Source organism: Vitis riparia, chromosome 18 (genome assembly GCF_004353265.1).
Source record: "Vitis riparia cultivar Riparia Gloire de Montpellier isolate 1030 chromosome 18, EGFV_Vit.rip_1.0, whole genome shotgun sequence".
In the NCBI taxonomy this organism is placed as follows: domain Eukaryota; kingdom Viridiplantae; phylum Streptophyta; class Magnoliopsida; order Vitales; family Vitaceae; genus Vitis; species Vitis riparia.
Genome location: NC_048448.1, coordinates 5,147,180 through 5,168,743, shown reverse-complemented (window position 1 = coordinate 5,168,743; position 21,564 = coordinate 5,147,180). Strand labels below are relative to the sequence as shown.

Below are 21,564 nucleotides of genomic sequence, written 5' to 3'. Positions count from 1 at the left end.
TTAAAATATTCTTTAGGAATTTGAGGCATTTTTCAACCATTTCCACCGTTGTTAAATTTCGTTAAGTCAGTACTTCATTTTTTTATGGTATACACTATTGTGTACATCGATCGTGTATGTTAGAGTTTTTTTCATGGACCATGATCTTGAGTTATCTTTGGTTCTTCTAAAATATTCAATCAAGGTAGTTTTGATACCAGTTAATGTGTCAAGCCAAAGTTTCAATGCAAACATATTGATTTAAGAACATACAAAGACAAAACCAACCACAAACAAAATACAGGAGGTTTTAAATAATTTACCACTAATTTTTTATTTTCAAATAAAATTTCAATTTTTAAATGATATATAAATTATTATAATTATTTTAATTTTAATAATATATAAATTTTATATTTATGAGGTCATTCGTTTGATCATGGTTCAACAGTCGATCCCATCAATAAATCCTGAACCGATAACTTTTTCAATTGAACCAATTCTAAAAATATTGATGTCACTCAACTTGCTAACTAAAGTGGTGAATTCATTTATGGTAAAAAGGTATGTGCTTTCATGGCCCTTCCACTTTCTGTAGTGTAAAAAAATTCCGGAAGACAATTAATTTAGTTGATGGCCCTGTAACAACGTTTGACACACGCTATTCGGGCCTTGGCATTAATGGGCTTGAAAAAACGGTGAAAACGTGAAGACGCTTTGTCAAATTCATGTTTATCATGGATTGACCGTTTGAGGCAGCTCCGTCTCCGGAGTGGGATTCTTCTTTTTCTTGCTATCCTTCATCTCGCCGTAGAAGTATGAAACAAAACCCCAAAGAGAGAGAGCAAGTGAAACCCCCTTCTCTGCTTGAAATTTTTCGTCGAAGAAAATAACAGCCAAGATCTCTGTCACGGGGAGTAGGACAGCAATCACAATACCGGCTACCAAAGATGAAGCGCAAAAGATGACTCCTATTGCTCCTAAGAAGAAACACTGCATTATGATCCCATTCCATACCACCACCAGATAATATTTAGCTTCTCCAAGCTCGTATTCTTTTGCCTCTTTTGGAATTGCCTACAAAATTAAATAAGGAAGAAGCAAACATAAATTATCGACCTTTGTTTTTGGTGGTTTTATATGGCTGAATATGTTAGGGTAATTGGGTGGAGAGAAAATAGGAATGCACCTGAAAGTCATTATTAACCAGCATCCCCACTGTGCAAAAGACGGTGGCGAAGAAGCACATCACCATTTGAATCTCCATGACCAGTGAGTAGGTTATTGCCTGCTTTGCTTTCTTGTAGGTTAATTCAACCAACGGGAGAATGAAACCATAGAGCGCTGCAGCTGCTAGTGTCATGAAAAACCCGAGGTAATATTCTTTGTTGGACTCGTTGGCGGGGCGGTCAGAGCTACTGTGTAGAGCCAAGACACCAGCACCGATACTCAACAGAAATATGGCATTTACGGAGTATGAGGTAAACTTTTGTTTCACCAAGAGGAATGCAAAGGCTGCTGTGAAAGCGAGCTGGCTTGCGATAATGAGAGCAGATGTTGAAACGGGCAGTTTTGCTATGCCATATGCGTAGAAGTAGTCATCGAGGCCGGTGAGGACACCGATAACAGCGGAGGCCACGAACAGAGGAGGTTTCATGAAGAAGAGCTTGGCATGGGAGCCTTGCTTGGTTCGGCGGTGCATGTAAGTGATGATGAGAGGGACTAGGATCAAGGGCCACCCAGCCGTTTCCAACCAACTGGAAAACCATATTCTCTCGCCGCCACGAACGAAATACAGGCGCATCACCAAGGGACCACCGCAGTTTCCAATTGAAAGAATCACACAATTCAGAACCAGGAGAGCCTTCCTCATGTTGCTGCTCAGCTGAACTTCCACCTCCATTGTTTGGTTGGTAGGTCCCTCTCCCTCTCCCCCTTCCCTGTGGTCGCAGTGTGTAAATAGGGAATCCGGGTTATTTTAAGGCACAAACATGACGTCGAAATAAGAGTCAATTATAGCGACAACATTAGGTCCCGTCTATTATATTGCGATTTGACTGGCGAACTAAAATAGTGTGGGTCCAGAAGCCATTTTGATGCATGGCTGCTCTCTCATCCTTTGAAATCTCGTTGTCTTCCTTGATCGTAACAACCATATCAATACAAAAATTTGCCTTTCATCATTGTTTGAATAAAGGTTTATGGGTCCCAAAGGTCTTGACAATTTAGTAATGAAATCTCGTCTTTATTTGAAATTTGGAATCAAAATAACATAGATGTGGTCCGATCCTATGCATACATCAAACAAAAGAATACGACAAAAGGAGCCATGATTTTATTTGGGATTAAAATATCTAGTTGCACATGCCGTATGTGTCTGAAATTGGTTTGAGAAACGCTTCATCAATTTTTTCATCTCCCTGATTGTCTTGTACACTATTAAAATTGAAAATTTGTTGGACACCCAAGTGTAGAGATTGCGGTTTCCCTCCACATATCCCTCTCAAGTTCAAGACCCTTAGTCATTCAGGATAGACATGAAATCCTTCTGGAATCATTCCGTCCAGACCAAAATGAATTCCGTCTGACACTAGAAGTGAGAGGGTTCCCTCTCCCACAAGGTCAGACGGAATCGACAGTCTGAGCTCGTTGAACTCTCAAACAGGAAAATCAGTCTAATCAGATCCTTAGGATTTTTGGTATGCATGATCAATCGCATCTAACCTTTGAGTGTCAGCCTAGACACCTGATATTTAAGCGGCAGACAAGACCCCATTTACACCTAAAAGTTAATGTCAATTAATTATTGCACACAATCCCAAATATTGGCAGACTAAATGGACAATCAATTGCATGGTCCGAGATTTTGGCACGTCAGCAGATGACACCTATCAAGCGCCCTTATCTGATATGATTGCCCAATCGTGTTAAGGACAATCATCATTACAAGAAAGGTTAGAGTGCATAGTCAACACTACAATAGTAGTGTCATTAGTTCTATATAAGCCTCTCAAAAAGCATGAATAAGGTATGTGTGCACGATGCTCATTCTCTCCCACAAAATAGTTAAAGTTATTCTTATTTGACTTAAGCTTCGGAGGGGCGTGCTCATATCACCAGTCTAGACATCATTTTGTATAAAAAAAGAAGATCGTTTGACTCCAGTGCAATTGGATGGACTCCTTAAGAAGCACGAAAAATGAAAGAAGTCTGCTTGACTTCAGTGAAGCTAGACAGACCTAACTCCAGTTGGCTTGACACCAACAAAGATAAGAGTTTTAAAAGATTGATCTCTATAATCATTATCTTCGTTATAAGAGTTCAATAAAAGAGGGCAGCACCACCAGTTCCAAATTAATGGTTAGACTTACAAGGGTCCAATTATGCTTTAGTGAAGAGGACCCATTTTTTTGGCTTCTTCTATTGTGTAAATCCTGTGCAGCCATTCAAAGTAGTAAAACCTTCTAGATGACTAGTGTGGTGATTATAAGATAATGTTGTAATCCGTGCAACGATTTATGGTGAAAAATAGGGAAAAAAAGAAAGAAAGAATACGCAGATTTAACGTGCTTTGACAATTTACCTACTTTCACGGGAATAGGGAAAAGAACTTTCACTATATATTGAATTAGGGTTACATAAAAGGGTATTTATACTAATATTTTGGAATAAAATTCCAAAAATACCCCCCCCCCCCAATCCCCGAACCTATCATTCATCCACAACAATAGAAATACAAATTTGAATAACAAATGTCATCACTCCACTTTACTCCTATATTTATCCATTTTTCTTTATATATGTCTTTTGCTCGAATATGAACCACATACAAACAATAATTAAACTAATACAGTAGCATTCACCTTTTTTGGAATTTTGGGGTGGGAAACTGGTAATGATGACGTAACACATGGCAACTCTCTAATTCCAGAGGTCTTGGAACCGATGCATAATGCTTTCAGGACACATGTAGGCACAAACCGCGACTCTCGGAACCTATCCATAATGCTTTCAGAAGCATCCGGGCCTAAACCACCAGCCGACAATGTTGTTTGTGCAAGGTTTCAAACAAGGTTATGCTCTCCTTGATTAGGTTTCTTGAACAGAATTAATACTTGTTCTTTAGATTAGGATTGTGTGTACGTTATGCACGTTTGGCCATCACCAAATGCTAAATAGAAACAAGTCAATGACAAAATTGAAATGTTTATGAGAGAACTATACTGGTAATCGAAAACAAATTGATTGGGCATGCAAAGCAGTTGAGGACAATAACCTATTTTATTTTGATTATCAAGATTTGGTGGGAGGGATCGCATTTCCAGAAGGTTGCTGGGACCAAACATGCTATTAACTTGTGTTGTCGTTGAAGGACTGCCATGGTTCGTGCTTCAGTGCATTAATTGCTTAGTACACATCCCCTTTTCTTGAAACTCATTGAGGGGTATGGATCTTTCTTTTTCTTTTTTTCTCCTTTTGGTTAGCTTTTTTTTTTTTTCTTTAACTCTTCTCTTCAATTTCTCATCATGTAATTCCCCGTTTGATGGCCACATGTTTCTTGGGTGGACCATTTGGAAATCGGGGATGAGAAGGAATAGTGTCATTATGAGTTTGTGCATTCTCTACAGTCACTTTCCAGCTGCAAAAATTCAGAAACAGCTAGCATATACCCCTTGGATTTTCTCCCAGCTTGGAGGAACATTGCTATTTCTTAAGGATAGTGCCTCTAAAGAGATGCATTGGTCCTGGAAATGAAAACAAGAGCATGTCTGGAATATCGGGGAAACAATCAATAATTGGCATTATATTGAAACGATGAATCCTTCTCAACCTAGCAAATTCAATGATAAACTCTTACCTGTTTGCTATGGACTGGGGGGCCATCACTTTTACCTCAATGTGACAGACCAAATTAGAAGCTGCACAAATACGTACCAAACCACAACCCTCCCTCCTCGTATTCTGCTTTGCAATCTTTGATTATCTTCTTAATGTCCAAGGCTGAAGAGTAGAGTTTCAAAATGACCTTGTGTTTTGTTTTTCCTCCTCGAGTCTCACCATCGGAGATAACTAAAAAGGATATGTCTGCACCCGAAATTGATAATCTTTCAACTGTATGTTGAACGGAGCTTGGACACCCATTTGAGAGAAGATGCATACGCCAATATCCCCCAAAAGTTATGATGGAATAGTAGAAGTTGAAATCAATTCAAGTGGTATTTGATTTTTTACTTAATTTTAAATATAATTTAAAATTAAATAGTGTTTAATAGTATTAAGTATTAATTTTTTTAATTTTTAATATTTTATTTTTATTAAATATTAAAAATTAAAGAAAAATCAATATATTATTTTTTTTATTTAAAATTTTTTAAATTTTTTAATTTTTTTATTCAATAAAAAATTGTAATAATTTATAAAAAAAATTAGAAAATAAACAACTCAAAGTGTAACATCAAATTGTTTTCAACAAAAAAAAAAAAAAAAAAAAAAAACAAATATCCTTTGATTTTTCGGAAATTCGCATAGCCATTTATTCACATACAAAGTCAATTTGACCACCATTATATATCAAAATACTTAGGCTAGGACCCTAACATGAGATTTTTAATAAGAGTACATTATTTCATTTTAAAATCATCTATTTGAAAACGATTTATATATATATATATATATATATATATATGTATAAAAAAAATTGTCTTTTGAAGACATGAATTTTAAAATTCATTTTAAAAAAAAATTACATACTAAAATCGTCTCTTAAATATAAAATTTTGCATTCATAATAATAAATAATTTTTTTTATCATGATTGATACTTTATTAATTGTTGGGATATTTATTAGTTTTTTAGTATTTACATGAACAATATTATTGGTTTTCTTATAATCATGATGATAGGTGACTTAGATTCTTTAATATTGAAAACATTTGATAATTAAGGATTGATTTGATGTTTATATTTATGATATTGTGTATTTGAATTTCAAGGCTTTTATTTGAATATATAGTTTTTGTAAAAATAATTTCTTAATTTTTATTTATTACTTTTTATTTGATCAATTTTTTTGAAACTTATAACATTAAAAATTGAAAATAGATAAAAAAAATTTGATATAACAAAATATTTCCTCAATTTTTCTTAATAAAAAATAGTTAATCATTTCTAATTTTAAATGTATTAAATTATTTTTAAAGAAATATTTTATTAAATTTTCAAATTACTTTAGTTGTTTATCATTTATAATTACTAAATAAAATATTTTAATAGACAAATGATTATTATTTCTTTTTAAATTGATTAATACTTAAAAAAATTATATCTTTAATGCTGAAAATTTTATTGAAAATTAATTTATTTTTGTATATTTTATTCCTTCTACAGTTAAAATTTTAAATTAAATATTAATATTTTTTATTTTAAAATTTGTATAATAAAATTAATTTAAAAATTAAAATAAAAAATTATTTATTTTGTAAATAATTATTTAATAATTTAATAACAAATTTGTTTTTTATAAACGCATTTTTCACATAAAATTGATAATAATGTTTTTAAATTACAAAGCAAAAGAAACAAAAAATATTAGATAAATATATTTATCTTATAAATAAAAAACAATATCAAAGTAAATTAATTTTATTAGTTATAATTAATTGAATTAATTTTAAATTTTTGAATATTAAGAAGAAAATATTTTTTAAATCAATATTTAAATATTAAATATAATTTATATTTTATAAATATTATTGTTGATAAATATCTCAATAATCATAATTTTTTTATATATTAAAATTGATAAATAAAATTAATTAAGAAATCGTATTTTGAAGAGACAATTTTATTTTATTTTTTAAGAAATCGTATCTTTAAGAGATAATTTTAGTGTGTAAATTTTTTTAAAAATGAATTTTAGAAAATCATATCTTCAAGAGACGATTTTTTTGGAATATAAATCATCTTTTGAATAGACGATTTTAAAAGAAAATAACAAAAATTACAATAGATTTGAATTTTTTTTTTTTAAATTACCATACTCTTGTCAATAATCCCCATAAAATGTAACCCAAATAAGTGTTTAGTACAATATTGGTCCACTATTGCATAACTTAATTAAGCTTTTAAGTTATAGTATTGCATAACTTAATTAAACTTTTAACTTGTATGGACTAACAAAACAATCCATATCAAGCTTCATCGCAACCTTAAAATTTAATTTCCCAAGTTTCATTGCAACCCTAATCTTAATTGGCCATCATTTTGCTTGGTTGATGACTTCGGGCTCTCTCTTAATGTGACCATTTCCTCATGGATTTTAATATTGAAAAATATCTTAAATTCTTCATCAATATTTAAAATATAAAAAAGAAATATATATACTACATAAAAATTTAAAACATTTTTTATCAATCTCCATCTTAAGTCAAATTTTATTTAGTTAATCTTTCATGTTTTGATAATATATACTATTACGCACAGTGTGTGTTAGAGTTTTCTTCATGCATAATGATATTGCCAGCTCATGATTCCCTTGTTTTTTATACCATTTCCTAATGAGAGAATAATTGATTTTATTTTTAATTAAAATTCATTTTATAATCTTTTGTGTTACCTTTGGTTCTAAAAATATTGACAGAGGGTTTGATACCTGTCACAATACCAAGCGCAAAACTTAAAGGAAAAGAACAATAGGAACAATATAAAATATTTAAGGCTTTAGCGTGATTTGATTAATTATATCTATATCCATAAATAAAAAATATTATTTTATATTCTCACTTCTTATATCAACACCTTGAATTATGAGCTATTTTCACATTTTGCACTCCCCATCTTACCTTATTCACTTATCGTCCATATTTTATTGGAATTCCTTCATCTCAAGACCGGAAAGAAACCCACTTTAGTCGTGCATAGCACGCAATTGGAAACTTCAAAGGTGCCCATTGCAAATCCATCCACCAGTTTTTCTTGATTGAGACGGGCCTGTCTATCTCTGAAACTAGGCCCAACCGGATCATAACAGAGCCCAGCTGCAGCACTTTGAAGGGCGAGCCAACCCAGATCTATGCGCTGGGATTAGGGTTCCTTCTGCTTCTAATTCTTGCAACTCTTGTCAATTCCTTGGATGGGCGACAGGCACTTCCTCAGATTATCATTCTCTAACACTAGCCAGACCTATCATCATCATTACAACTTGGCTCACAAATTGCAATATTAAAGACTGTTCTTATCTGTTAGCCGATGTCATGCCAACTCAACTTACTAACTAAAGTTGTAAATTTATTTATAGGAAAAGGATATGTACTTTCTTGGCCCTTCCACTTTCTCTGAAATAAAAAAGTTCACGAAGATAATTAATTTAATTGATGGCCATCTAATGACAGTTGACGCATACTCTTTAGACCTTTATGAGCATTAATGGGCTTAAAAAAATGTTGACAATGTGAAAACGCTGTTATGTCGTTTTTTAACAATTAGTTAGCGTTCCAGATTATATTTATCTTATAGTATATAAAATTTATTGCCTTGGATTAAATTTCGTTTTCCCTTCATTTCAAACCTGTCGTTAACCCTAACTCGGCCCATCGGAGAATCTTTACGTGCCTGGAATGTTGACATTAGAAATAGTGTAAAAGCGAAACAGACAAAACAGATAAAAAGAAGGGAAAAAGTGGGAGAAAAACAGAAGGGAGATGTTTCCTGCCGGCGGCTTAGAGCCTTAGACTTGCAGCTGTAATCATGGTGGCAATATGACTTGTCAACAACGCTCCCACAATTATTCCATGTGACACATATCTTTCAAATAAGTTACATCCATGCCTGTCAAACCACATGCATCAGAGCTTATCTATCCAACAGTCCCCAGCCACGTTTCCAAGAGATATAACTTCGATGCAGATACGGTTGCAGAGAACCTCCGCCTTTCTGTCGCAGCCCAAACCATGTCTTGATTCCTTAGACGTGAAGCTAGAATAAATTAATTAGAATTAGAAACGCGAAGCTAGAATAAATTAATTAGAATTAGCTAGTCAAAGTAGGAAAATTCTAGGTAACTCTTCGCTACCTACCGAATTTTTTTTTTTATAACCATTGGATGTTCAAGATTACATATTGGTCATCCATTTTAAATTTAAAATAAAAATTTCACTTAACTAATTAAGGAAAGAACCGATGACCTTCTTTCTTTCATCCTTTTCAATAATTTTAGGTTTAAATAAAATAAATATGAGATAAAAATAGAATTGAAAAAATAATAATAATAATATAAAATTTAAAAACATATTTATTAACAAAAATAATCATCGTATATCATAATTATATTATTTTATTTTTAACAAATTATTAAAGATTTAAATTCAACATAAAAATGAATATAATAATATTTTAATATGAAATGAGTATTTTCATTAAAATTCAATATTTTGACAATCATATGTAAAATTTAGGTAATTAGATCATCTTAATTTTTTGTCATACTCTCCAAATTTTATATTTTTTGAATTTAAGATTTTTAAAATTAAATTAAAATAAAATAAATTACTAACACTCTTTTGAGTTATTAATGATAGTATTTTCAAAAATAAATTTGTAATTTTAAAAATTTTAAAACTAAAAATCAATATGAAAAATGTGATAAAAGTATTTATTTATCACATTAGTTCTAGTATTTTTCATACCCTAAATTATTTATATTTTTAATATTCCATATTTACTTTTTAAAATTTCAAAGAACAACCCTTCAAAGTATTGTAGCATGAGTCATGACAGTTACCAAACCCATTAAGGTCCACTGGGACATCGCCTTCATCAGCAATCTTGTCAGAACCTCCTTCCCATTTTTCTAGCACTCAACCTTCTCCTATCGGCTATCCTATTGTCTTTTAGTCTTATTAAACAGTAAAGTCAAGTGCATCTATCATTATATCCACTTCTCAGGCATATGAACCCTATTGCTTTTATTGTTACTAAATATAAACTTTGTTTAATACCAGTATGACAACAATGACGCATGGAGCACATGGAGCACAAGGTAGCAGTGCTAGACCAAGGATGCCCTCTTTCTGCTACTTAAATCCACAGATTCCACACACCATGAATAGATATATCTCAATGTAATACAAACAATCAGATAAGCCCCAATTCATATACACAATACAATACAAACAATCATGGAAGCCCCAATTCGCGGAACTTATTACAAATCAGTGAAATCACTAGTGTGACGAACTGTAGATTGAAATCACACCAATATGGGTTCATGCGTGCTGGCAACTTGGTTTATTACTGATCACTAGTGTAACAAACTGTAAATTGAAATCGAACCAATATGCATGCTGGCAACTTGATTTTGGTTTGAAGGGGAAAGGATGTACGAGCATTAGCAATGCTGTTGGGCTGGAGCATAAGAGGAAGCTCCGGCGACCCCAGGTGGGCCACCAGAAGGACCTCCGGCTTGATGAATTTGGACATCGTCCTCAACTGATCCTGTAACTGTTTGCTCCCCATAAGGCCCTGTGGTCATTGTCTCCCGGATTTGTTCGTGTTCTTCAACACAGAGGGGTGGGGGTACTGCTGGAACCATCACCGGCTTTTTCTTCTTCTTAGCTAAGCAGAAGAGACCAGCTGCGAGGAATGCGAGGAAGAAGAGACCACCCAACGAGACGCACACCGCAATAATGGTGGTGTGGTGGCCTCCGGAAGGTGGCGGAGACAGGACTGGTGGTGTTGGTGTGATTGAGCCATTAGTTGGGGGTGCAGCGTAAGGAGGCGAGGCATAAATTGGAGGGGAACCGTAAGGGGGATAACCATAATGAGAAGGTGGTTTTGCAACTGGTGGTTGTGCACCTGGTGGTGTTCCTTTTGGTGGCTGTGCACCAGGTGGCTTTCCATTTGGTGGCTGTGCACCTGGTGGCTTTCCATTTGGCGGCTGTGCACCTGGTGGCTTTCCATTTGGTGGCTGTGCACCTGGTGGTTTTCCATTTGGTGGCTGTGCGCCTGGTGGTTTTCCCTTCGGTGGCTGTGCACCTGGTGGCTTTCCGTTTGGTGGCTGTGCGCCTGGTGGTTTTCCCTTCGGTGGCTGTGCACCTGGTGGTTTTCCGTTTGGTGGCTGTGCGCCTGGTGGTTTTCCCTTCGGTGGCTGTGCGCCTGGTGGTTTTCCATTCGGTGGTGATAGTGGAGGTGAAGCAGTATAAGGAGCTGGCGCTGGTGTTGGTGTTGTGGTTGGTGTAGGGGGCTGGTACCCACACTTACATGGTGGCATTGGATGTTGGGGTGGGGGTGGGGATTGCGGCATGCCATGGTTACATGCGGGTGGAGGTGGAGGAGGTGGCGGTGGTGGCGTGACTGGGTTGCATGGAGGCGGTGGCGGCGGTGGAGGAGGTGGTGGTGGTGGAGGGGGAGAATAGTATGGGTAACGCATATTGTAGGAAAGAATTTGGAAGATTGGGTATGATCTGCAGATTGCACTTAATTTAGTACAACGAGATGGAGAAAATAGGTGAGGGTGTGAGCTCTATTTGTAGTAAGTGGAGGTCTTAGAGCAATTCAAGACTTAAGTGGCTTGCTCCCTTGCTAAGTTCCTGTTGAGTTGTATTCACATTTAAAATTGAATCGAATCATAGCAGTAGGGGCTCTCCATTAAGCAGCAGCCTTGTTGTCGGTGACACGCCATCTTAAATCCATTCGCATGTCTAAAATGAAAAAGAATATAAATAATAAACTCATGAATAGGGTCAGGCAACTCTTTGTTTTATATGTCCAAATAATATGTAGTTAGTGAGAAGCATTGTTCCCTTAAAAATATATTCCACCAAGTTGCACAAAAACTAACTCAAAGTTGAATACACCTTCTGAGTTGGGGATTCATTGACCAAATCCAGTTTTACATCTGCGCAAATCTTAGTTAACCCATGTGAGGTGATGCAAAATAATAATGGAAATGTTGAGTAAACTCCCATGTCTAGCTTGAAGCTGATGAGTACAGATGGAATCCCAGTTTGCTAACTTGTTCTATGAAGAACTCTCTCCTTGGGTTTTCTCCTTTCATGATACATTAGATCGAGAATAAAAAATCTTCCATTTTTTATGGTGACATAATCAAGTTGCCTGATCATGATGACAGTATTCCTAATTAATTAATGAATTAATCATCTATAGAGTATTGCTAGTGGTCACCCCGACTACTCACAATGATGTAGATGGTAAATATTTGCAACATTATGGCCTTTTATGTTCATGAGTATTCAACAAGCAATAATCAACCAGCTGTTTGAAATGGAATATCAATCATCTTTTTCTTCCTTTTTCTTCTTTTTAAAGTCCAAGTCGATTTGCACGGACATTGAATTCTTGATGTGTTGCTAATTTCTACCACATGTTCATTGCCTTCCAATGGCGCATTGACATCATTTCATGCAAGAAAACACTTCAAAATATTCTCGTCACATCCATAGAATTTTATCATCGTCCTGGATCAGCAGCAGGTGGCGACTGATACAAGGGCATGTAGCGGGAGCCATGATGCTAATTTGACTCAAGTATTAATGAAACCCAAATGCTCATTCCCATCCCAAATTTTCAATTAATTAAACTCGTATCTCGTGACCAAATTGTGATTAATGTGCATTTCAAACACTAAAACATAATGAATATTTTAAAGCTCCATATATAAAACAGCAACTTGGGGGTAAGGGTGATGTCCCCTGCCAGGTACATTTCAGAACATATTGATATATATAATTTTTTTTTTACTGGAAATGATGATCATATTATTATAGTATTAAGGTAAATTTTATTGTAAGACATAGGTTTCGCGTTTACGAAGCAATTGACGAGTTATCAGAAATTAACAACTTAATCCTTTTGACTGATGCTGCAATTTAAATCGGCTTATTTGCATTCACATCCTTAACCCTTCGGCTCCTTAATTCTCCCATTCAAGTTACTAATATGTATGTCATTACATTAAATTATATTTGATTATGAAGGAAATAAAATGGAAAGAAAAAATAAAATAAAAATCTATTTTAAATCAATTAACTTATTCATTTAATCTATTTTCACTTTCTAACATAAAATTTAAATAATTTGAAAAATATTTAAAATTTATAATTAATTTTAATTATATATTATTTATTTTATTTTATTTTTTATAGGATAATCAAACATGATAAATTTTTTTTTTCTTAAACGCTTTTTGGAACCCAACACAACCTAAAATTTATGAAGTTTCAATAAAACTGACATATAAGTGATAAAAATGATATAATTTGCCTTCTTTAAAAAATAATTAATGAATTTTATAATATCATATATTTAGTACGTCAATACATTTTGAGGAAGGTGAGTAATGTTTGATCCTCATCTACATGACATGAAACTTCAGAACATCTACCAAGGGAGTATAAACTGGTACCGTAACGCAAACATGAAGGTCAATGCGCAAAATGTAATTAAAAATTGAGTTAGTCGTTGCATTCGTAATGCTAAAAAAATCGTCGAGGCAGCATTACAAGCACATGCGAGGTCCAGTTTCACACATAATAGGCGGATTCAATTTTCAACCCTACATGAGAGGGCATGTGATGACTGAGAAATCGTAGGAGTTTGATTTTCTTGCTTGCTATGTGTCATGCTTGTAAAACAAACCTAAATAAAGAATGAATTGGCTATGGGGCTGCATACACGATACACCTACCCAATTGTCCGATCCGAGTTTTGGGTTGTCATAAAATCTTGGCTCTAGTTAGACAATACAGTGAATCATAGCTCAAGTACCCGAGGCATTGAAACCCCAATCTCTTCATTGTTTTCTTTTAAAAAATCCTTTTGTGCTATTTTGGTAAGTCAAATGAGATTCATATTTAGTTACGGTGAGTTATAAACACTTTTATATATATACTTTGTTTTAAGGTTTTTGAGATGCGGGAAGTAAGGAGAGAGATTGATCACTTCTTCTAAAATTATATTGAATAAAAGTTTTATTTTTCTTTTATTTTTCAATTCTTCTTATTTTATTTTCTGGGCAATTAAACATGGGTTTCGAGGAAAAATCCTCCACGATGTTTGGCTAACTTGGTGTGATCCAAAGATGTTAACATGAAAGTGAAGAATCCAAAGGTAGAGTCATAAAAAACAATAGAAATAAATCCTCTTTGTTAGTTTACCTTAAATAAGGTATGGAGGATTTTTACTAGGTATTAGTGATTCTTGGGAATTATTGTCTAGTTTAATCTTTATTGTTAACAAATCTAATAGTCGAATCTAAAAGATGGATATGAGTTTTTGATTGAAGAAATGAAAACCAAAATTAGTTGTTACATTTAATTGGTTTCTAATTTAGTTTAATCTTTATTGTTAACAAATCTAATAGTTGAATCTAAAAGATGGATATGAGTTTTTGATTGAAGAAATGAAAACCAAAATTAACTGTTACATTTAATTGGTTTCTAATTTAGTTTAATCTTTATTGTTAACAAATCTAATAGTCGAATCTAAAAGATGGATATGGGTTTTTGATTGAAGAAATGAAAACCAAAATTAACTGTTACATTTAATTGGTTTAAGAGATTTGTAAAACATGGTCAATTGAGTCAAGCACAACATTGAGGAGGGAATTGGAATTTAAAACTTTTTCAATTAGCACACTAAATGAATATAAAGAGAGAGATAAAGAAATGTAAACTTGATTTTTATAATTTTCACTTATGTCCACTCTTCTCAATTTCCTTTTAAGAATTCTATTAGATCAAGGCTTCTAACCCTAGCTTCAACTCTTACATGACTTGGATTCAATGCCTCTAATGGGCATGTACAACTAAGCTCTTCAAATTTAATCTTAACTTGAAGCTTTAACACTCAACCTTTCTCGAGGAAATTTAGGTTTTAATTTTACTTAATCCTGGCTTAATAAATGAGTAAGTACAAAAAAATGGAGGATGAATACAAAGGCTGCACTAAGAATGATTTGTAAGTGAAAGATTAATACGGAAATGAATAAGAGCTTTGAAAGAGAGAAAATGGTAGATGGACAATTCAATGTAAGTGTTCTCTTATTAATAAATGCATATGAGTTTTCTATTTATAAGTTTTTAACATTGGACACCTAAAAAAACATAAATAAGCCTTGATTGGTCGAGCTCCAATTTGATTGGTTCACTAGTCATTGGATAATAAATGCATAGTAGGTGATCATTAGTCTTTGTTTAAATTCAACTGGGCCTCGACTATACCTCAATTAGGAAAAATGTAGCCTAAATCAGGTATGAAAACTTCCTAGAAAAAAGAGAATTTTTTTGCACACTTGATTGGTCCTTGATCAAGAAAAAACAATTGATTTGATCGATTCCCAACTGGTTGGCTCAATTTAAGCTTCTCTTATGGTAACATATCGATATGCCGTGATGTTATCTTTGTTGAACATACCTTCTTATTTGCCAAATTGCAGTCCAAAGAACAGGTAACTTCTTCTTTCAACTCTTCATCCACTTCCATTCCTTGTCAAACCTCTTTTCCACTAATGATTCTCCTTTCTTCAACCTTTTCTCCAATCAACCCACCAATACCTCCTGCCACCTCTAACCAAAACGTAGCATCACTTCCTCTACCTTCTTCTTCCTCTCTTTTCCTACCCATCCTATGATCACTCGATCCAAGAATGACATTTTTAAACCAAAGGCTTATCTTATTTCTACCATTCCCACTTCAATCCTTGAAGTTCTCTAACTTAGCCATTAGAAACAGACCATGACTGATGAATATCTCGCTCTCCTTTGAAACAATACTTGGAATCTTGTCCCCCCCCACCCCATTAATCACAAATTGATCGGCTGCAAATCGGTGTTCAAAGTCAAGGAGAATCCCAATGGAACTATAAACAAATACAAAGCCTGTTTAGTTGACAAGGGCTTTCATCAAATTGCTAGACTTGACTTTAAGGAAACCTTTAGTCTGATTGTCAAATCGACTACCATTCGCATTGTTCTCACTACTGTCTTTCTCAATGGAAAGTTCGACAACTAGATGTTAATAACACATTTCTCAATGGCAACCTTCATGAAGAAATATTCATGCATCAACTTGAAGGCTTTATCGACCCTCTTAACCCAACTATGTCTGCAAGCTAAATGAATATCTCTATGGCCTCAAACAGGCCCCTAAAGCTTGGTTCAAAAAGCTACAACAAGCACTTAACACTTGTGGTTTCTAATCAACTAAATTCGATCAATCCCTATTTATCAACATCACACTTACTCACTCCACTTACATTCTAATAAATGTGGATGATATTCTTATCATATGCAACAATGATCAGTTTGTTCAACATGTGATCACTTAGCTTAACAACCAATTTGCCCTCAAGGATCTTTGAGATATTAATTACTTTCTAGATATCCAAGTCAATCATACATGTACTAGAATGCACTTGTCACAGGCCAAGTATATCTCCAATCTACTTCAAAAAACCAATATGCTTCATGTTAAGCCAATTCCCACACCTATGGTATCTAACCAATCCCTATCTAACTCTGGAAGTGCTCCATTCAGCAACACTCAACTCTATAGAAGCATTGTTGGTGCCCTCTAATATGCCACCATCACACGTCTAGATATCACCTATAGTGTCAACCGAGTTTGCCACTTCATGCAAGCTCCTCTTACTACTCATTGGAAGGCTATGAAGAGAATCCTACACTATCTAATTGGTACTCTTCAGCATGGACTCCATCTCCAATATTGCTCCAGCTCACACCTCAACTTAACAGCATTCTATGATGTTGATTGGGCCTCAAATGTTGATGATCACCACTTCACATCAGGATACTGCCTCTTTTTTGGTCCAAACTTGGTTTCCTAGCACTCCTGAAAGCAACATACAATCTCTAAATCTTCCATTGAGGTGGAATATCGGAGTGTAGCTACCTTAGTTGCTAAAATTTCTTGGTTGCAATCTTTCCTCAAAGAATTAAACATATCTTCATCCAAAACTCCGGTCATCTAGTGTGACAACTCAACACAGTATACCTCCAAGTTAATCTCGTTCTTCATGCTCATACTAAGCATATCAAAATTGATCTTTATTTTGTTTGAGAAAAAGTTCTTCAGAAACAAATCCACATCCATCATGTTCGTTTCTCTAATCAGCTACCAAATGTCTTCACCAAGGCAATTCCTAACTCTAGATTTCTCACCATGCGTGCCAAATTCAGTGTCAACCCAAGTCAACCCTAAGTTTGAGGAGGGCTGTTAGTGAACTCAGTTGAGTTAGTTTCCAGTTTCAACTGATCACTTCTATTAAAACTAGTCCCTCAAGTTAGTTATAAGCATTAGTTTGTTTGTTTCTCATTCTCCCTCATTCTAATATTGATTGTCATTCCATTTTATCGAACTTTAGGAATATTAATTTTCAGAGAGTGAAGTCAAATTAAAAATAAAATATGTCAAATTATATATAAAAATTAGCTCTTACTGAAAGAATTTCAAAAAATAATAAATTTACAAGAGACGCCCAATTAAGAAGACAGAGGCCCTGAACAGTATGCTGCACGATACACCAAATGTAGTGGGTCCGTTGAGCTTGCATAGTTTTGTTAGCAAAACCTAGATACAACATTAGGTTGCATTATTCACTAGGGTTTATTGAGCAGATAAATGACGAAGCTTTCACACTGTCACCATCAATCTTATTCGTACTATTATTATCATAAGAGACATATATGTATATGTATATATATAATATATATATATATATATATATATATATATATATATATACATATGGCTGCCAACTGTCCATCCAATCCCTGTGAAGGCCTGCTTATTTGCTTGGCTATGATTTATGACCCTTTATTGCAAAGTCTTTTGTGAAATTTTCTTATAATCTAGTTTTAATCAAATGAGTACGAAAATAATTTAAATCATTCAAATTTATGGTGCACAAAGTATGTCGCATGCAAAGAAATTTAATTTTTGTAGTAGATCCAAAACCAACTAAAAACTTTATTTGAGATAAACATTTAAGTTGATGAGCAAATACCGTAAACAAGATATATGTCGCAAATCACTTTGTGATAAGCTACTCCCAAATATTAACTGAAGTACAACTTTAAAGACATTTAAATTTATCCATTGATTTTCCTGCAGTTTGTCCTGATCTCTCCATCAGTGCCGGTCAGGGGACTCAATTTTCCCATTTTAACCATGGCGTTGGCCACATCGGTAAAGAAAGTGGTAGAGTCGGTGCTGTAGGTTTCGACCATGGAATCTGTGGAGTTACCATTGTAAAGTTGTTGGTCTGAGTGCAACAGACCCTTCTTCTCTATCAAATCCTTGAAATAAACAGTATCGAAAACAGTAGTCGTTTCATCCATATCAGACAGATTCTCATCCCCACCTGTCCATGGGCAGATTTTCTGTTTTGATTTTGCAAATACAGCATCGATGTTGGTCTCGTTGTAAATTCGATACCGAAATTTTATGCATTGTGCTTTACCTATGGTATGAGTTCCTAAAAGGCAAAAATAATAATAATAATTAAAAAAAAACCACATATAACAAATTATGAGGAATTTTGCATAATAAATATAATGATGTATATATGGGGCCCATTTGGCAACTGAAATGAAAACCACGCTTGAAGTACGATATCATTTTCTTATATTTAAAAAAAAAAAAAACTATTTTTATCAATTTTCTACTTATTTCTGCTACCAAATGCCATAGTATACCTGAGAGAGCCACCATTTCCTGGGTAGTGAAGCCCTTGTTGGAGAAGAGAGATATAAGAACATCAAGATCTGAGGTCGGGGCAGGGAGGTCAGCGTTAGCAGTACTTAAGCTCGCCGTGGTTGAATCTCTTCTGCCCAATTGCACAGTCCATGTTGGGCCACCCAACTGAAAAAAACCCGTAATCAATCAACAACAGTATTTAGTTAATTAACTAATTATTTGAAGTGTCTTAGCCCATTAATCTTTAATAGAACCATCATGATTTTTTGGGATGATTTTTATCGTAGTTCAGCAGAACACCGGTATACGGAGCTATGTTTTATCGTGCACCCATGTTAATTAAAAGTTTAGCCATGATGAGGGTTCTATGGTGGTTAATGAAACCTGGCCAGAAATAGTCTAAAATAATGGTGTTTGTAGAATAGGAAAGACGGATTATTATATCTCTGAACCCCATTATAAACTGCAAGGTTATGATTAATGGTTATATATATGGTAGTTGTGAAGGACGTTAGTCTCTTACAGCAACAACAGAGTCACGAGCTGCCACAGCTACAATATCTGCACAAGAAACAACTCCAGGGCACAAGCTTTCCATTTGAGATTTAATGGTGTCGATCACATCATATCCTCTCAAAGAGTTATTATTTGGTCCTGCTGTCTTCTCTCCAGTAAAGTTTGCAGTGTCATCCAATAATATAGAAGCATCACATCCCTGTTGAATTTATTCATGAAGATGTTATTAGTACGCATTTTCCTGTCAAACAGCTATATGTGTGCATGCATGTTACTAATATTTTCCTCTCCTGGCCTCTCATGTATGTAGGGATTGATTGAGGTTTATTAACATCTTAAAGTTCAACCAGTGCCAAATGATCCTGGTTGACTTCTGGATTTCAAACCTAAGTTGCAGAGCTAGTCAGAAGCAACCAGAACAAGTAATGAAAAACAGAATATCCAGAAAAAAGGAGTTCAATATACGTGGGGGACTTGCCAATACAAAACAATCATGGAAATGAAGGCGGAGCAATGAGGCCCCCATGCGGCGCTCTTTGGCCACTGCATTGTTTACTGCAGTTCGAATGGTAGAGAGAGCCCTAGGACATGAACTTGCATAGAAGTTGGGTGAGAGCTCTGCATGTGCCATCCCCAATAGAAACGAAAACATACAGAAAAAGGAAAACAAGGATAGGGAAGCCATGGCTTAATTTAGATGTGTCGAGACAAAAGCCAAGGAACCTTTGTGTTTGGAACTGGTTAAGCCCGATTTGGTGCTCTCTCTTGGTGGAGTAGCACTCCATATTTATGCTAATCGTGGAACTCTTTTCTTTTTCTGTCTACGTAGAAATGTCTACTGTCGAAGCCACCTTAGTTGGCCATGTTGGATTTTTTTGCATGTGCCGTTTCGGTGTAGGTTAAATTAAAGCGCATGCTGGGAAAGAGAACTTGAAATTGGGCATCTCTTGGACTTGGTCTTCCTCTCTGTAGATCTATTCATTACAAAACAGTTTTCGTACATGACCTACGGCTAAAAATTCAGGAAGTAATTACGTGCCTAGTTTTTTATTGGGATCAATTAATTGAAAGATTTAGAGGATGGTTTACCATATTCCTTAGTAAGCTTTAATTCACCAGTCTGTTGGGGTTTGACGCTTCAACTAAGCACCGACAAAAAAAGTAACCCAGGTCCAGTTTGAAGTTTGGGTATGAGGGTGATATTTTTTCATCTTTAATCACTTGATACTAATAAATAATCGAGTTCAACATTTTACGTAGTAAAGTAGGATTAACATTGAAAAAGTAAAATGGAGGATGAAATTAAATGAGAAGAGTGACGGCTGAGGAGTGTGGGTTGGCTGTTTTTGTTTGTTTTGTTGATTTGGAGTTGAGAATCCAGTTTCTTGCATGACAGGCGGATTGAATTTTCAACCCCCCAAGAAAGACCATGTGATGATTGATTTTCTTGCTGACCATGTTCATTTTGTGTGTTGTGGTAGACCTGTTCTTGGGTTATGGTGTTGATGATTTTGGTTATAAGTTTTGGGATAAACAAAATAAGAAAGTGATTAAAAGTAAGGATGTTATATTCAATGAGAAAGTTTTGTATAAAGATAGAGATGCAATATAGTCCATTAGACTGATATAACCTAAACCTGTTTACTTTGAGCTAGATGATATCCTAATGTAGTATGGTAGATAAGACAGGTTAGAATCATCAAATTGAAGAAAATATTGCATATGATGTTGATCATATACCACAGGATCTAGCCGTAGTTCTTACATTAAGGAGATCCAATAGGCCACATCTACCAAACAAGAAGTATTTGAATTATTTGCTATTGAAATGTGGAGGTGACCCTGAATGTTATGATGAAGCATGTCAGGTGGAACATAATAGCAAGGGGAGCTTGCAATGAAAAAGGAAATGAAATCTCTTATTTTTAATCAGACTTGGAAGCTAGTGGAGTTACCAGTGGGTAAAAAAGCTTTTCATAATAAGTGGGTGTATCGAATCAAATATAAGCACGATGGTTCTAAGAGATATAAGGTTAGATAAGTGGTTAAAAGGTTTCAGCAAAAAGAAATGATTGACTACATAGACATCTTCTCTCCAGTTGTGAAATTGAATACTATTCAATTTGTTTTGAGTATTGTAGTAGCAAAAGGTCTACATCTTGAACATTTATATGTGAAGACGGTTTTCTTCCATGGTGATTTGGAAGAGGGAATATATATGCAACAATCAAAAGGATTTGTAGTGAAATGTAAAGAGAATTTGATATGCAGATTAACTAAGAGTCTATATGGTTTAAAACAAGCCTCGAGAGAGTAGTATAAAAGGTTTAACAATTT

General features: G+C 34.5%; 3 protein-coding genes across 3 annotated transcripts; all 3 read right to left on the bottom strand.

Annotated features, from left to right (window-relative positions):
• Positions 1-505: 505 nt before the first annotated feature.
• On the bottom strand, positions 506-1,911 carry LOC117907916 (purine permease 1-like). Its single transcript, XM_034821598.1, has 2 exons — positions 1,169-1,911; positions 506-1,056 (listed from the first exon to the last, which is right to left on the bottom strand). The coding sequence occupies exons 1-2, from the start codon at positions 1,880-1,882 to the stop codon at positions 715-717; spliced, it is 1,056 nt and encodes a 351-aa protein (XP_034677489.1). The 5' UTR covers positions 1,883-1,911; the 3' UTR covers positions 506-714.
• Positions 1,912-10,363: 8,452 nt separating this feature from the next.
• LOC117907239 (basic proline-rich protein-like) lies at positions 10,364-11,404 on the bottom strand. Its single transcript, XM_034820708.1, has one exon. It carries the CDS (start codon positions 11,402-11,404, stop codon positions 10,364-10,366), a length of 1,041 nt encoding a protein of 346 aa, XP_034676599.1.
• A 6,700-nt stretch (positions 11,405-18,104) lies between these two features.
• On the bottom strand, positions 18,105-19,912 carry LOC117907231 (cationic peroxidase 1-like). Its single transcript, XM_034820701.1, has 4 exons — positions 19,706-19,912; positions 19,235-19,426; positions 18,711-18,876; positions 18,105-18,490 (listed from the first exon to the last, which is right to left on the bottom strand). The coding sequence occupies exons 1-4, from the start codon at positions 19,910-19,912 to the stop codon at positions 18,105-18,107; spliced, it is 951 nt and encodes a 316-aa protein (XP_034676592.1).
• Positions 19,913-21,564: the final 1,652 nt, after the last annotated feature.

Coding starts and splice junctions, on each gene's coding strand:
- LOC117907916 (XM_034821598.1), bottom strand. CDS start 1,882: ATGGAGGTGGAAGTTCAGCTGAGCAGCAACATGAGGAAGGCTCTCCTG. Junction 1,057..1,168: donor TGGTTAATAATGACTTTCAG/GTGCATTCCTAT, acceptor TTAATTTTGTAG/GCAATTCCAAAAGAGGCAAA.
- LOC117907239 (XM_034820708.1), bottom strand. CDS start 11,404: ATGCGTTACCCATACTATTCTCCCCCTCCACCACCACCACCTCCTCCA.
- LOC117907231 (XM_034820701.1), bottom strand. CDS start 19,912: ATGGCTTCCCTATCCTTGTTTTCCTTTTTCTGTATGTTTTCGTTTCTA. Junction 18,877..19,234: donor CTCGTGACTCTGTTGTTGCT/GTAAGAGACTAA, acceptor GGTTTTTTTCAG/TTGGGTGGCCCAACATGGAC. Junction 18,491..18,710: donor GGAAATGGTGGCTCTCTCAG/GTATACTATGGC, acceptor TTTGCCTTTTAG/GAACTCATACCATAGGTAAA.